The sequence below is a fragment of the Pleurodeles waltl genome, chromosome 8 (genome assembly GCF_031143425.1).
Source record: "Pleurodeles waltl isolate 20211129_DDA chromosome 8, aPleWal1.hap1.20221129, whole genome shotgun sequence".
NCBI classification, from domain to species: domain Eukaryota; kingdom Metazoa; phylum Chordata; class Amphibia; order Caudata; family Salamandridae; genus Pleurodeles; species Pleurodeles waltl.
Window position 1 is genome coordinate 463,858,069 of NC_090447.1, and position 14,499 is coordinate 463,872,567.

Below are 14,499 nucleotides of genomic sequence, written 5' to 3' on the forward strand. Positions count from 1 at the left end.
TTGGCAGAGGTATGCATCATTTCCAAGTAGGGACCACAATCCTAGTCAGGGTAAGTCAATTAAACTTCTTAAATTAACCTATGCTCACCCTCTGGTAGCATGGCACAGAGCAGTCAGGTTTAACTTAAGAGGCAATATGTAAAGCAGCTGTTCCCAGCCTGTGATAACCAGACCCACAGGAGTCTGTGACACATTCCCAGGGGGTCCGCATGACTGGGACGGCCCTTATCCAGCAGAGGCCTCCAGACAGAAATACTTGTGTGTTTTTAAATTTTTATTTCTTCATTTGTGCAGAAGTTTTAAGAGCACTGCAAAGTTCCTTGTACAACCAGCAGCTTTTCGGCAAAAATAAAAGCGTCAAGATAACTCTGGTGATTAATGTACTTGCTGGAGAGTTTTGTCCAGTGGCAGTTTTGACTCATCTAAGGTAGCACAGATGGTTAATATTCCTGCTGCAAAGAACGTGTATCATGCAAATAAAAGTATTTTTACGTGCATAGCACGGTGGGCTAGTGCTTTTGTCACAAAGATTCTTTTGTTACTTTGCAGTTCATAAGTTACAATCTTAATTTAGCACAGTGAGCGATGAACTGCCATTAAAGAGCTGCATGCAAACTGCATGGCACAAATTAAAAAGTTTGTTATTTTCTCCAGTCTTTCAATATCCTTATTCTGCTAAAAGAAAAGTGTTGCTTGAGTAGAAATATATTCTTATTATTAAAGCCAACGCTAATCACTGTTATGCTTTGAATCCTGAGTTTGTGCTTCTCTAGACCAAGCACTCTTAGAAAATGCCTGCCAGTGGGGATGACATGTGAATCGCACACTTTGTAGACCCCTATAAAGTGCTCTGACACCCTACACTGGTATGAGAGGTGCTATACAACAAGTGAATTACATGTGACAGAGAGGTTATGGAGATATGGAAAGCCCTATTGGTTTTACTTTCATTCCCCACCATATATTTGTGTGAAAAATCTTTTCCAGATCTAATGTGCCCAAAAAATAAAAACAGAAATTACTTGGGAAATGTAGACTCTGACCTGAGGATTCAGCTTTCCTAAATAAAACCAAACATTGAAAAGTTAGCTGTCAAGCTGCAGCGCCAACCTTCCCATTAAAGATTTTCAATTTTTGCATATTTTATCAATATAAAAAATGATATCTTTAGTAATCGAGAATTTGTTTGTTGTGTACTTGTTTGTGTATTTTTTCTGAATTACTGTTTTAATGTTTAAATTTAAATCGTACAAATTGCTTGGGGGTCCCCAGCTTCCAGTAGTGATTCAGTGAGGGTCCTCAGAAGTCGATGGTTGGAAACCACTGGTGTAAAGTATTTGTGCAACACACACACACACACACACACACACACATTCAGAGTACCACAAAGAAAACACCACAATATGACTCCACATAGAGTTAGAAAAATAGAGAATATTTATCTGAGTAAAACAAGACAAAAATAACAAAAATCTAATCAGTCAATCAAGTTGAGACATTAATTTTTAAAGATTAAATTAGAAATAGTGCTTAGAAGTCACTAGCAGTTACAAGATTACTCGAGATCGTGAGGGATCAGTTCAAATCCAAAGTTCAGGCTGACCATGATGGACGGTAGGCCGGATACAAAACCCACACTGGGTCAATACCTTTGATGGAGCAACGTGTGCGTTGAGGACACGACGTGTCAGTATTTTCCAGGTCACTGTGTCGTAGTCGTGCTCCGTTGAAGTGAATGTGATGCGTCGTCGCTGGGCCACACAGAGGGTCATCTTCGAGCTGCACAGGCTGTGAATCAAGTGTGGCTGAGCAGCCACTGCATCAATGTGAAAGGATCTATGTGGCAACATTTTACACACACTCGAGGCAATTGGTTTTTGCAGGAATCAGCTGCAGAGCCCAATACTGAGGCCCAGGACTGGAACGGGGCACCTCAGGCAAGGAAAGGACTCACAGATGGCAGAGTCTAGCAGCACCAGGAGAGTTGCAAGCAGTCTCTGATGGCCCTGAGACTGCAGAGGGCAAGCCAGCAAGCCCTTGGAGACACACCTTTTCAGCAGGATGGGTCCAGTCCTAGTCCTCAGAATGGCAGAGATCAACAGGCAGCAGAGCAGCTCAGTGATGTAGAGAAGCAGTTCCTTGGAACAGTCAGTACAGGCAGAGTGGCAATCCTTTCAGCACAGCAGTCTTTGCTCCAACAGAGTTATTCCCAAGTCCAATAGTGATCTGATTTGAGGGGCCAGCCACCCAGTACTTATACCCTAAAATGTCTTTGAGTGGCGGCGGTGACTTAAAAGGAACTCTCTGAAGTGCACAAGGATCTCGATCAAGCCATCCCTGTCTGACAGGGTATCTGTGTGTGGGGGGATAATCAGTCTTTCGTGTGGGATCAAGTCACTACCTTTTGAAGGGTAAGTGTGGACCCCTCCCATCCTGCCTGCCCGAAAGTCCCATCAGTGTGCAGATAAATGCAGGTGCATTTGAGTATCCTGTGTTGTGGCTGTCTGGAGAGAATGCACAAAAGTAGCTGTCATCCAGCCCAGTCCAAACGTGTATTAGAGACAGGTTGTCAGACACATAGAGCAGTAAGAGCAGTGAAATGCCCACTTTCTAAAAGTGGCATTTTTAAAATAGTAATATTAAATCCGACTTTACCAGTAAATAGGAATTATTATTTCCATTCTAAGGATATGAAACATGACATAGCTACTCCTCTCTGATCAGGAATTACTGCTTCAAAGTATATTAAGGAATTCCCAATGCTAGCCTATGAGAGGAGCAGGCTTCACTGTAGTGAAAACCGAAATAGGCTGTTTGTCACTACCAGGACCTGTAAAACTCAAAGGTACATGTCCTGCATTTCACTGATATCGCACCCTGCTCTGTGGGCTATGTAAGGCCTAATTTAGGGGTGCCTTATACATAGTATAAGGGGAGTTTGATGCTTGGCAAGTAGATTTAAATGCCAAATCGAAGTGGCAGCAAAACTGCACACACTGGATCTGCAATGGCAGGCCTGAGACATTTTTAAGGGCTACTGAAGTGGGTGGCACAATTAGTGCTGCAGGCCCCCTAGTAGCATTTAAGCTACAGGCCCTGGATATATGGTATACCACTTTACAAGGGGCTTACAAGTAAATTAAATATACCAATTGTGTATACACCAGTGCTACCACATTTAGGGGAGAAGCACATGCACTTTAGCACTGGTCAGCAGTGGTAAAAGTGCTCAGAGTCCTAAGGCCAACAAAAAGATACAACAAAAACAGGAGGTAAAAGGCAAAAAGTCTGCAGTAAGACCACCTTAAAGATGCCAGTTCTAACACAGACCTTTTATTAATATAGTCCTTGTTATGAGTGGTCCACTGCTTGTTTAGATATTTAGTGCACCCAATAATATCTGACACTGATATTTTCAGAATTTATCGGGTGGGATACTTATCGCCTTTACAAGTTTTGAACTCAAAACGGGACAAAACATGTAAATTGTGGTGCCTCTTGCAACAAAATATTAATGTCTTGCGGTTTACAGGCCAGTTTCCCTCTTTAAGTACCAGGAGGTTTGACCTACTGAAATGTAATGAGGGCTGTGATATATATTATCCTTGGTAATTACTGACTGTGATAAACATTGCAACTTTTTAAATTGCGATCCCTGCCCGAGCAGATTTTTGCATAGGGTTCACAGTTTACTGTGCTACTCATAATGAGGGCAATAGAGAGTGTTCAATTCAGCCATGAAGGTTTTCTAACTTGTTAATTTCAAAACAAGTGAACAGAAAATTATTGAGGAAGGGTAGGTTTTGGGCTTACACCCTTACATGCATGCATCACTCCACCCATTCCACACATATCTTCCATTGATGCCTCCTCGTCATTCTATGTCCACATATGTTGAACTGGCATATATGAGTGAGGTTTCCAATCTCACGGTTGACCTCTCACACCCATCAGGCCAATGATTACATTTAATAATCAAATGTAAAAATGAGTGAATTTTAACAAGTATGCATTGTATGTATCTAGATCCTTCTACAGCATGAAACTGTTACATGTCAGCTGTGTAACACAGCAGATAGCTTGTAGTGAATTATTCATGGTGCCTTAGATCCTGTTCATAGGTTGCTAGAGCCAGGCTAGATCCCTATCTCAGCTTAACATCAGTTCTTATTATTAACTCCATTCCTCCACTTCTAGTTATATGCTGTTGACCAACGTGACACGTCAACCCTAATCTGCTACTCTTCTGCAATTCTTCTGAGGTGTGGGACCTGAATATTGTTTTCAGAACACTTCCATACATAGATATGGTGTCCTAAATATTGTTTTCAAAAATTGTGTCCAGTTGGAGTTAGAAAATCTACATCTAATCTAATGATAGCAATGTAAACCATATTATGGATACAATATTAATGACTGAGGATATTTCTTTGCCTGATATTCTGACATTCAAATTGAAATCAGCCTTCTTCAGTAAGGGCTGGCGTGGTTGTGCATCAGGAGGTGAAATTGTACTATTATGGTTCTTTCCGCATTTAATAAGTGGTCTTCCAGAATAAATACTCCATCTTCCATGTGGTACAATAAAAAATGACTGCCAGCCCCCAAATACTTTACATTTCAGCCAATGAAAAGGGCATAAAAGCTTTCTGGCTGAAGCACAATATAGCTCACATTTCGGCCATCTTTTGGGATTACTTTGTAGTGTCAATAGATTTTGGGGTTATTTATTGATCAGTCGTTCACTTATGTATTACATTTCAAATATCTTCCGCTCCCATTGCTGGTAAAGTTACCAGATCACTCCGTGTCATCCGCACATTGAAGTCCAGTCCGGGTCTTTCTATTTTAGCTCAACTCAAATGTGGAAAATCTATTGCTGGTTCACCTCATTTAAATCAATCGGAATAGAGCTCTAGTTCGCAGTGTTTCGCATGGGGAAAATGGGACCAGATTGTTGCCTCCTGGATGAAAAAGGTTTATTCGCGTAACATTAAATATCATCCTCCCTGTGTCATTTTAGCACAGTTTATAGGCAGTAGGGAGGTGGCACTGGAGCAAAAGACAGGTAGGAGGAGATTTCAAGAACAAAGGAGAATCCAAAGAGAGAGCAAGACAAGAAGGGAAGAAAGACTGATAGAAAGATAATTAAAAGGGCTAGGGGATGAAAGACCACATTTATGGAAGTGTCCTGCAGTATATTCTGAAACATGCTATATTTAATGAAAATGCATCAAAACCCTCTCACGTTTCTTAAGTTAGTAGCGTGATACAAAATACATTCCCGCTCTGGGCACAGTGGTAGAATTTGGCAATAATGCAAATTTAGCAAACATTTCCTGTACTGCCCCATAACACAATACTTTAACAAAACTATATGCTTGAGTACAATTTGGGATGCACCTAAAAGTTGCGTTGCAAAATCAGCATCTATTTTTTTTAAACTAAACCTTTAAGTTAACCACATAATCATACCGAGGAGCTAACTTTTCCACAACAGTACCCACGTTGTTTGTGGAAAAATCTTACCTTGCATTGGTAGGATTTTACAACTTCTCGGGAAAACACCTGTTGTGCTGAAATGCATTATCTAGTCAAACTATTCTGACTTGCAGGTTTAAAAGTAGTCCGCAAATGAATGTAATAAGTTTAAAAGTGCGTCTTTGCAAACCACTGAGTTGCAATCGGCAGAGTGGTGGGCACGGGTATGGAAACCGAAAACACTGCATGCGTAATGTGGTTAAAGTCTGAGGTTGTGATGGCTAGGTGAGTCATGCGTCAACTCAAGAGCCCTGCATAGACCCTTACAAATCACAGATTTCAATTATTTTGTGCTGACATAACATGTCATCGTTCTGTGACTGATCGTATGTGTTTGATTGAGCTGGGTAATCTTTGTAGATTTAGTTATATAACCTGCTGCTATCCTACATTTAAGCAGACAAATGCAAATTCTAGACTTCTATTCTCCTTTCCCTCTCCTCTTGCTACCTCAAACGTACTTTCTTTAACAAGTAATTCACTACCTGAGCCCCTATCGAGTTTGCACCATCTCATGCAGCTAGGGGTGTGACATTTTACTGGCTTACCTATAGGCCCTCATTAGACCCTAGTGGTCTTCGACCGCCAGGGTCGTGGTGGCGGTCTGACTGCCACCTTATGACCGCAGCAGTAGTGCTGTGGTCACACCACCAGCACTGCCACTTTACTGCTACAGGACGGACTGGTAGTGCTGGCAGTCCTAATCCTCCAGGGCAGTGTTGCAAGCAATGCTGCCCTGGGGATTACGACTACCCATGAAACGGCTGGCAGAGACAGGGTGCAGGGGGGCCCAAGGCAGCCCCTGCACTGCCTATGCACTTGGCATGGGCTGTGCAGGGCCCCCCCAGCCAGCCCCGTCGCAAAGTTCACTGTCTGCTTTGCAGACAGTGAACTTTGCAATGGGTGCTAGTGCACTCTCCGCACTGTAGCATTGCCGCCGTCTCTATTACGAGCTGGCGACAATGCAGTAGGCCGTTTCCCACAGAGTTTCTGCCAGCTGACCCAGTGGGAAACTCGTAATGGGGAGACGGGGAGGCAGCTGCACTGGCGGCAACCTTACCGTCTGGACTTCGGCAGACGGGCTTTTCTGTCTGCCTAAGCCATAATCGACCCCATAGTCTGTGAAAACTCAATATTTGCTTATATTTCCACACTAAGATAGTCTGTCCCTGCAAAGGTAATATTTGCTCGCAAGTGATTGTGGACGCTGAACACGGATGGATCATTGTAATCTTTTTTTCCTTCAAAGAAATAAAAAGCTTTGTGAGGGTTCCCTATATTAATGTGATAACCCAGAAACTGAAAACCTGGTGGACTCCTGGCAATTGTAGTATTCACAAGAATTATGGGAAGTTTATGAGAGAATATTGGCAACTTTACACACTCCTGCACACAACATCAAATGTGTGGGAGGGTCTGCAAACAAATGGCACTAGGCTTTCAGATCTTCCATTAAGTGAACACCATTAAAAATCTTAAAATATTCATAAAATGTGGCATCACTTGGGGCTTTACATAGCAGATTAAAATTACCTTAATAATCAAAACTAAGGGCCTTAGTTAGAGTTTGACGTACGAGATACTCGATCAAATCGTGGCAGATATCCTGTCCACCATATTACAAGTGCCATAGGAAATAATGCACCTGCAATATGGCGGACTGGACATCTGCCACATTTGTGACTGAGTATCACACTCAACAAACTCTAAATAAGGCCCTGATGTTTCAGCATGCACTGTACTAATAATTGGGATTTCAGCATGCATTTGATGAAAATTCTCCTTTCATTGCTCATTGTCTTCTCAGGCTCCTGCAGCCTGTTTGCAGAGCAAACAGAGAAACATCGAGAAAAAGTCCCGTCTCAGACAAGGTGCAAGGCCATAGTTATATCAGAAGCTTCACAAGGGAAGGGCCAACATGGGCATGGGCTTCGAGAGACACTACATGACTGGGGCAAGAGTGCCCTTCACATCAGTCTTCATTGGTTGAGTAATATAAAATAAACTCGTTTTTATATGGCAATTTATACCACACGTCTACCATTTCTAAGAACATTATCTAAGAAGTGCTAATGTTACCTTATTTATTTTACTGAAAGTATCACTTTTAGGCGGATGGAAGGCAAAGATGGCCGTGCTAGGAACTGCACTTGTGACCTGACCTGCCAAGCTACATTTATTCCAGCAGTAAAAGTTTAACTTGTGCTATTCCCAAGATCTGGATACCTAATATCCCACCCCTTAACCTTCATTATAAAATGTCACCACAACTCCCAAAAGACATTTTTTTCAATGATTAAATCTTTGCTCCATATTATTGGTACTTTAGTGTAACACATAAAGCAGATGTCTCAACCATAGTAATCAGTTATGTTATTTAACTTAGTATCCTGTTTTTAAGAAAAAAAGTAATACAAAATCACTACAATCATATACCAATTAAGACTAAAAAAATGTGTTGCATTTTTCTTGCCTTTTTTAACTGCTTTCTTTGCTGTCGCTGCACCACTGACATTATTTTCTAATCAGCAGCTAACCTCTTACCATATCTTGCATTGCTACACAGTCATGTTTACACCCTCACTGTCTGTGAATACCCCCTCCTGCCCCCTTGCCCACCATGAAGTACCCACCTTAGAGCCCTCCGTTCCACACTGACATCTGTTCACATTCCAATTGCAAGAAGAGGGTAGTCTCTAAGAGGATGTGTGCTAAAAGCACAAGCGAAGCACAGCATGAAAGTGAAACGTGAGGTTGAAGCAATGGAGGGGGATGTAGGATAAAGTGGGTCTCAGGATATTTGACGTCTACTGCTATTTACTGCATAGTATAGTGAACTTCGACCACAAAGATATTTCAAGAAATAGTTTGCAAGAGATGGATCTGGCCAAAGTTAGATTATACAAAAGAAATAAGAAGTAAGTTTTATGTAGTCAATGTATCTGCATGTTGAACAGTATTCTCATATACAGCGTCTATTTTAGGATATTATCATGCCTCATTCTTTAGCCATCATTTCTCATTACTCAGGCCTTTTCCCTCTGTACTCCTCCCTCACTCCTCATTTCTAACTTCTCATCCCTTACTCTCCACTCCTTATCCCTCAGTTGTCATCCTTACACTCCATCCCCTATTCCCCCCTCTTTCCGCATTCCCCATCCTCACTTTTCAACTCACATTACTCTTCAGCCCTCAGTCTCTACGGCCCATTTCTCACTCCTCATTTAGTCCTCGTGCATTGATCCACACCATCTCCTCTTTATTCCTCAGTTGTCACCCCTCAACCATCCCTTCTCATGTCTTATTCTCTATTCCTCATTCCACGCTCTTCTTTTACTACACTTCATTTGTCACCTCTCACTGATCAGCCAACTTACTCACTTCACAAGTGATGAGCAAAGTGAGCAAATGAGGAAATCCTAAAATGTATACTATCCTGTCTTCTTTTAGGACATCTTCATCCCTCCCTCTTCATGCCTCAGGTCCCATTCCTCATCCCCGCTGAGCTCTCTGTCCAAGTATACAATACAGTGATGGAAGGAATGCTTGAATTAATCTCATCCACGAGTAATCACTCTGGGCCGCATCCAAATTCATCCTTATTTTGCACACCAAGCCACCTCAGTTTGGACCCAGCTATATACAAATCAGTCTTGAGCCTGCTGCCATTGGAGCAGTCCAGCCTGAACTGCCAATCTGGGTCGTCCCTGAACCACGACACAAGCGACCCTGGACCCGCTTTGCTTTAGTTATGGACTCATCAGCCGGGTACAGGTTGGTTCCAGTGACAAAGTGTGCACGGACCGAAGTCTGGAAGTATCCATCCCACTTAGGGCAACACAATAAGTATATAAAAGAATGATAGATGGCGGCCAAGTCAGGTACTCCCTGAACCGGCACACATGCAACCCAGGACCGCTTTTGTCCAAGTTATGGGCTCATCAGCTGGGTACAGATTGGTTCAGTTGGCACAGTGACCACAGGATCCACTTCTGGGCATACCTATCCTACTTATTTATAATAATAATAATAATTATACAAAACAGTGATGAATAGAATACTTGAATTAATCTCGGTCTAAGCTCAGGAATCGTCACTTGTAACACACCAAATCTAAGCACAAGCTTACTTGATTATGAGGTATCAACTTTCTGTGTTTGACTCAGAACACAGTGGGACTGTCCTTATGGGTAATCTGTCTTTATAAGGTTTTTCAGTAATGGGGTAGATGTGAATACTGCAAGCTGTTACACTTTTCAGATTTTGATCATGCCTCGTGCATTAAATGTAGGTCTTTAAACATTTATATTGTCTTTCCCTCTCTAGGGCAACAACAGAAAATGATGGCAATTATATCGAAGTACAGCTTGTTTTCGATGAAGTGAAAGAAGAGGATTTTAACACAGATTTTACATGCACCGCACACAATGACTATGGAATCCATATGCTTCCGGCTCAACTAAGACCAGCAGGTATAATTCACATGATGACAGGTGGTGTTGGCACCTATTTGCCTACTTCCCCTGCAAGTTTTTTAATTGATTCTATTCAATTTTCCTCTGTCAGAAAGGAAGATTTAAAGTGGTAATTTACAGAACGATGGCCTTGGATTACTACTTACAGTTCACTCGGTTGGTGTTAGACTTGTCAGCCTTAGGGTGGTCTTCCCCCAAACTTCGTGCCTGCTTGCCTCCATTTTGTCTAGATATTTGCTCTGTTGGCCTTAGGACTCTGTGCACTTTACCACTGCTATCCAATGCTAAAGTGTATGTGCTCACTCTTCTAAACATGGTTTGACTGGCATATACCAGATTGGCATTTTTAATTTACATGCAAGTCCCTTGTAGAGTGGTAGACCACATACCCAGGGCCTGTAAATTAAATGTTGCCAGTAGGCCTGCAGCACCTATTGTGCCACCCACTTAAGTGGCACCTTAAAACGTGTCCCAGGCCTCCCAATGCAGCCTGAAGGCAGTGTCCCACTGCCATGTTGACTTGGCATTTAAAACCCATTGCCAAGCCTTAAACAAACCCTTTTATTTCATACGTCACCCCTAAAGTAGGTTATAGGGCAGGGTGCAGTGTAATTAAAAGGTAGGACATGTACTTTTTAGAATTTACATGTTCTAGTATTGAAAAACTTCTAAATTTGTTTTCTCACTACTGAGAGGCCTACCCCTCCCTTAGAGTAAGACTGGGAATTCTTTATTAAAATTAATATATTGTTATTCCTAAATCAGAGGTGGTAGATATGTCATTTTTGCCACCTAAGAACTTGTAATGATAAACCCTCTTTAATGGTAAGGTCAGATTTATCATCAGAATTCCACTTTTAAAACGTTGTCACTTTCCTGCCCTTAGCCCTCTATGCCGGTAACTGGCCTTAGGTGACATGACTGGGTATAACTGACAATTGGGACTTTGTGAATTCACCCCAGACAGTCACACAGTAGAGGGATTAGCAGAGCCTGATTCGGCCATTAACTGACTTGATGGGGGTGGGGCAGAACTAAGCACAGCCCCATTTGCAACTGAGTAGGCTGGGCTCTGCCACCACACAATAGACTTAACCACTCTGTATTGCCAGTGCAGCCAGCTAGGAACCAGGGCAGGGAAGGCAGGAAATTCCTGGAACTTCAGAGAACCCTTCTGGAAACGTCTCCCAACTTCTAGGAGAAGGGCACTAGGATATAAAAAGAGTGCTATCCAAACTGCTCCTCAGTTCACTACTGGACCTGTGGAAGGACTCTCAGAGGATTGCCTACTGCTGTGACCTGCTGTGCACTCTACCAGACTGCTGCTGTACCTTGAAGGACTGATTTGCTGCCTGATGCCTTTTGGGACTTTTAGAGATCAGCTGTGCTGCAGAGCCCTCCATCACCAACTATACCCAGGACCCCAGAAGTGACTCCAAGGGCTAGTTCAGCTGGTCTCCTATTTTGAGCCACAGGGAAATAACAGGCTCCCGCCATCTTAAACCTGCACCTGGACCCAGTCTGAGCGGGTCTTGCACCCCTAAGAGGCCCCCGCACTTCTGGACGCTTGGTTGTGGTGCTAAAGGTGCCCAGGAGGCCATTTTATAAAACTGACTTGCTATTTTGATCCTTAAACTTTATAAATTCAGAACTCTGCTTCTACTAATTAGATGTATATGGTTTTGATGTAAAATAATTTATTAAAATATTCTCTATTTTTCTAAATTGGTTTAGGATTTTTATTGTGTTGTGTTTTCACTGTGTTGCTGGTTGTGTACTGCATAAATACTGAACACATTGCCTCTAAGTTTAGCCTGACTGCTTTTTGTGCCTAGCTACCATGGTTCAAGCGTAGTTTAATTTAGTGACGTTTTGTGGTTCACCCTGCAGGGGATTGTGGCTGTTGCTTGACCAGGGTTCGCACCCCAGTCAACCCACAACGCAATTTCTCACAGTGGGTGTTTTAATCAAAGATTTGGAATATCATAAGCTGGTAAAAAAGGTTTAAAATAAACCTTGTGTACTGTCTGTGCTCCAGACTCCAATTGAAAAACTTATTCAGGAACTTCAATAATTTTTTTTAATGATTTTATATGTACTGCTCTTGTGGCCAGGGAACTCAGTTTTCAGCTGCAAACCATATCTGGATTTCAGCGTGTGCTAAATTACTGCAAGCAGAAAAAAAATCCCTGCATAAATTGTGGCAGGAAAAACTTGCAGAATACCTGCAATATACATTGTTTCACCCTTCACAGCAGAGTAAAGTAAGATGTAAAACTACACAATACCTCATTCAAGGTGCATAATTGAAAGGTACTACTACACCCAGTGAATGCCACACCCCATGTTATCAATATTTACTAGGCGAGGTATTAGCTCACATATTAACTGACTAGTAGTGAGGCCCAAACCAGTGACTTCTGTCTGTTCAATGGAATAATCCATGCTTTTCTCTCTCACTCCCTGCGTGTAGTTCAAGAATCAGTTATTCAAGCGTTTGATATTTCACTGAACTGAATCGAAAATGCAATCATCAAATCAAGTTAAACAAATGTACACATTTGTCTTCTTAGCACACATGGCGGAAGTGGCCATGTAGCTACAGGAAACATTTTCCAGACTTAGATAAGTGAAATACACATTGTTGTTTAAAAGCTATTAATGTGAGTTCTGATAATTACTCACTTTTGATGGAATAATTAGCAAAGCCCAGTCTACTAGGTTGTGTAGGTTCTGATCATCCCTACTGGTAGATGAAGACGGCGCAAAGCTCAGGTGCCATGGTGACTGAGGTTAGAACGTGTCATTAACAGGCAGTGCTCAACCTCTAAAGATTTTTCCTACACTCATTTTCACCAGTCAGGGCTCGCGGCACTCCTAAAGGTCAGATAATTCTGACTATTTCAGGCTGAATAAAGCATAAGAATGACATGGGCGGCAGCTATTATTCATTTTTAATGTATATTCATTTATTAAACAGTGTTGATGTGCTCACCTCAAAATTGGACAGACAGCACCACCATATGGTGGCCTGTCATTAGTGCTGATGTTGAGAATTAAGGGGGTCATTACAACATTGGCGGGTGGCAACCGCCGCCCGCCAATGTTGTAACCGCTGTGCGGCCACATTCCCGCAGTGCCCATTATGACATCCCCGCTGGGAGAATTTCCGATGGAGAGTTTCCGCCCGCCGGCCCAGCGGGGATGTGGGACGCAACATGGGAGCTGGCTCCAAATGGTCCCGGCGGTCACGGCCCCCCCAAATCCCCATACCACCAGCCTTTTCCTGGCAGTTCAAACTGCCAGGAAAAGGATGGCGGTAAGGGGACTTGTAATCCCGTGGGCAGCGCTGCCCTGGCGGATTACTACCGCCGGGGCCATTGTGGCAGGAAACCGCTGGCCCCGGCGGTGCGACCGCAGCGCTTCCACCGCAGTCGTAATGACCAGGGGAGCACCACCAGCCTGTTGGCGGTGCTTCCGTCATTTCAGCCCTGGCGGTCCTGTACCGCCAAGGTTGTAATGACCCCCTATGTGCTGAGCACTGGACACCAACAACTCAAATTAAGCACTGCTAACAGGCTACCAATTCTAACTTTTTAATCATGAGCAGCTGATTAACCATATATGCAAATCAAAGGGCCTTCATCCTGAATATAGCTGCATATAAATCAATGCATCATCAAGTGTGATGTTGCATCTAATATAGCACCAGGTTTCTGCAGTAGAGGCTGGATGGTGATAATGATGGTAGCATTCAGTGTACCCAGACTTGCTCAGGTCAATGAGGTCAATGAGAAGAACTGTCTCCCACACCACCTAGATTCTGCAAGCGAAAACATGTGCCTGATGCTCTTGCTTGGACCTAAGGCACATCTAATGATCACAAAGTGATGCACATCTAATGATCACAAAGAGGCAGTAAATGAGACTGTTCCTTCTCCCAAGACAGTGAGAAAAGTATCACTATTATTAAGTGGTTGATGAGTGTAGTAGATGCTGCTAAGTGCAGCTGGGTGACAGGTCACTTCATAAATAGTGCACACTCCATGGTGTGCCAGGCACCTCATGTTGGACAACAGGGGCACTTACATGATTTTAGTTCACAGATACAACCGCAGTAGTGGTTCTAGTACACATCTGGAGTTATTCTCCTAGTGGGTACAGGAGTCACCTTAGTCCTCAATAGAGTGTCACATTATCTGTGACTAACTTGAAAGTCACATAATCAACCTGACGTTGGACGTAATTAAACTTTATGTAGATGTGAGTAGAATTGCAATGTGATTCATTAGCATACCCCGCTTTGCATCTTTGTCAGTGAGAATCACTTCTAGAGTTTGCTCTTGGCACAACGACTACTGTTCCTCTGGGAATCATTATATGCTGGAGCATGTATTCTGGTTAGTCACCTCGGAGGCCGTAAGACTACAGCTGGCAACTCTGCTACGTGGGGGAACTTTATGCCTTAGAATCCTTCCAGTGA

General features: G+C 42.8%; 1 protein-coding gene across 1 annotated transcript in view; it reads left to right on the plus strand.

Annotated features, from left to right (window-relative positions):
- Positions 1-14,499, plus strand: part of IL1R2 (interleukin 1 receptor type 2) — a 76,248-nt gene that overhangs the window by 51,740 nt on the left and 10,009 nt on the right. The window contains exon 8 of the mRNA XM_069204427.1: positions 9,868-10,013. Coding sequence (XP_069060528.1) covers positions 9,868-10,013 — 146 coding nt within the window. The remainder of the gene's footprint in view (positions 1-9,867; positions 10,014-14,499) is intronic.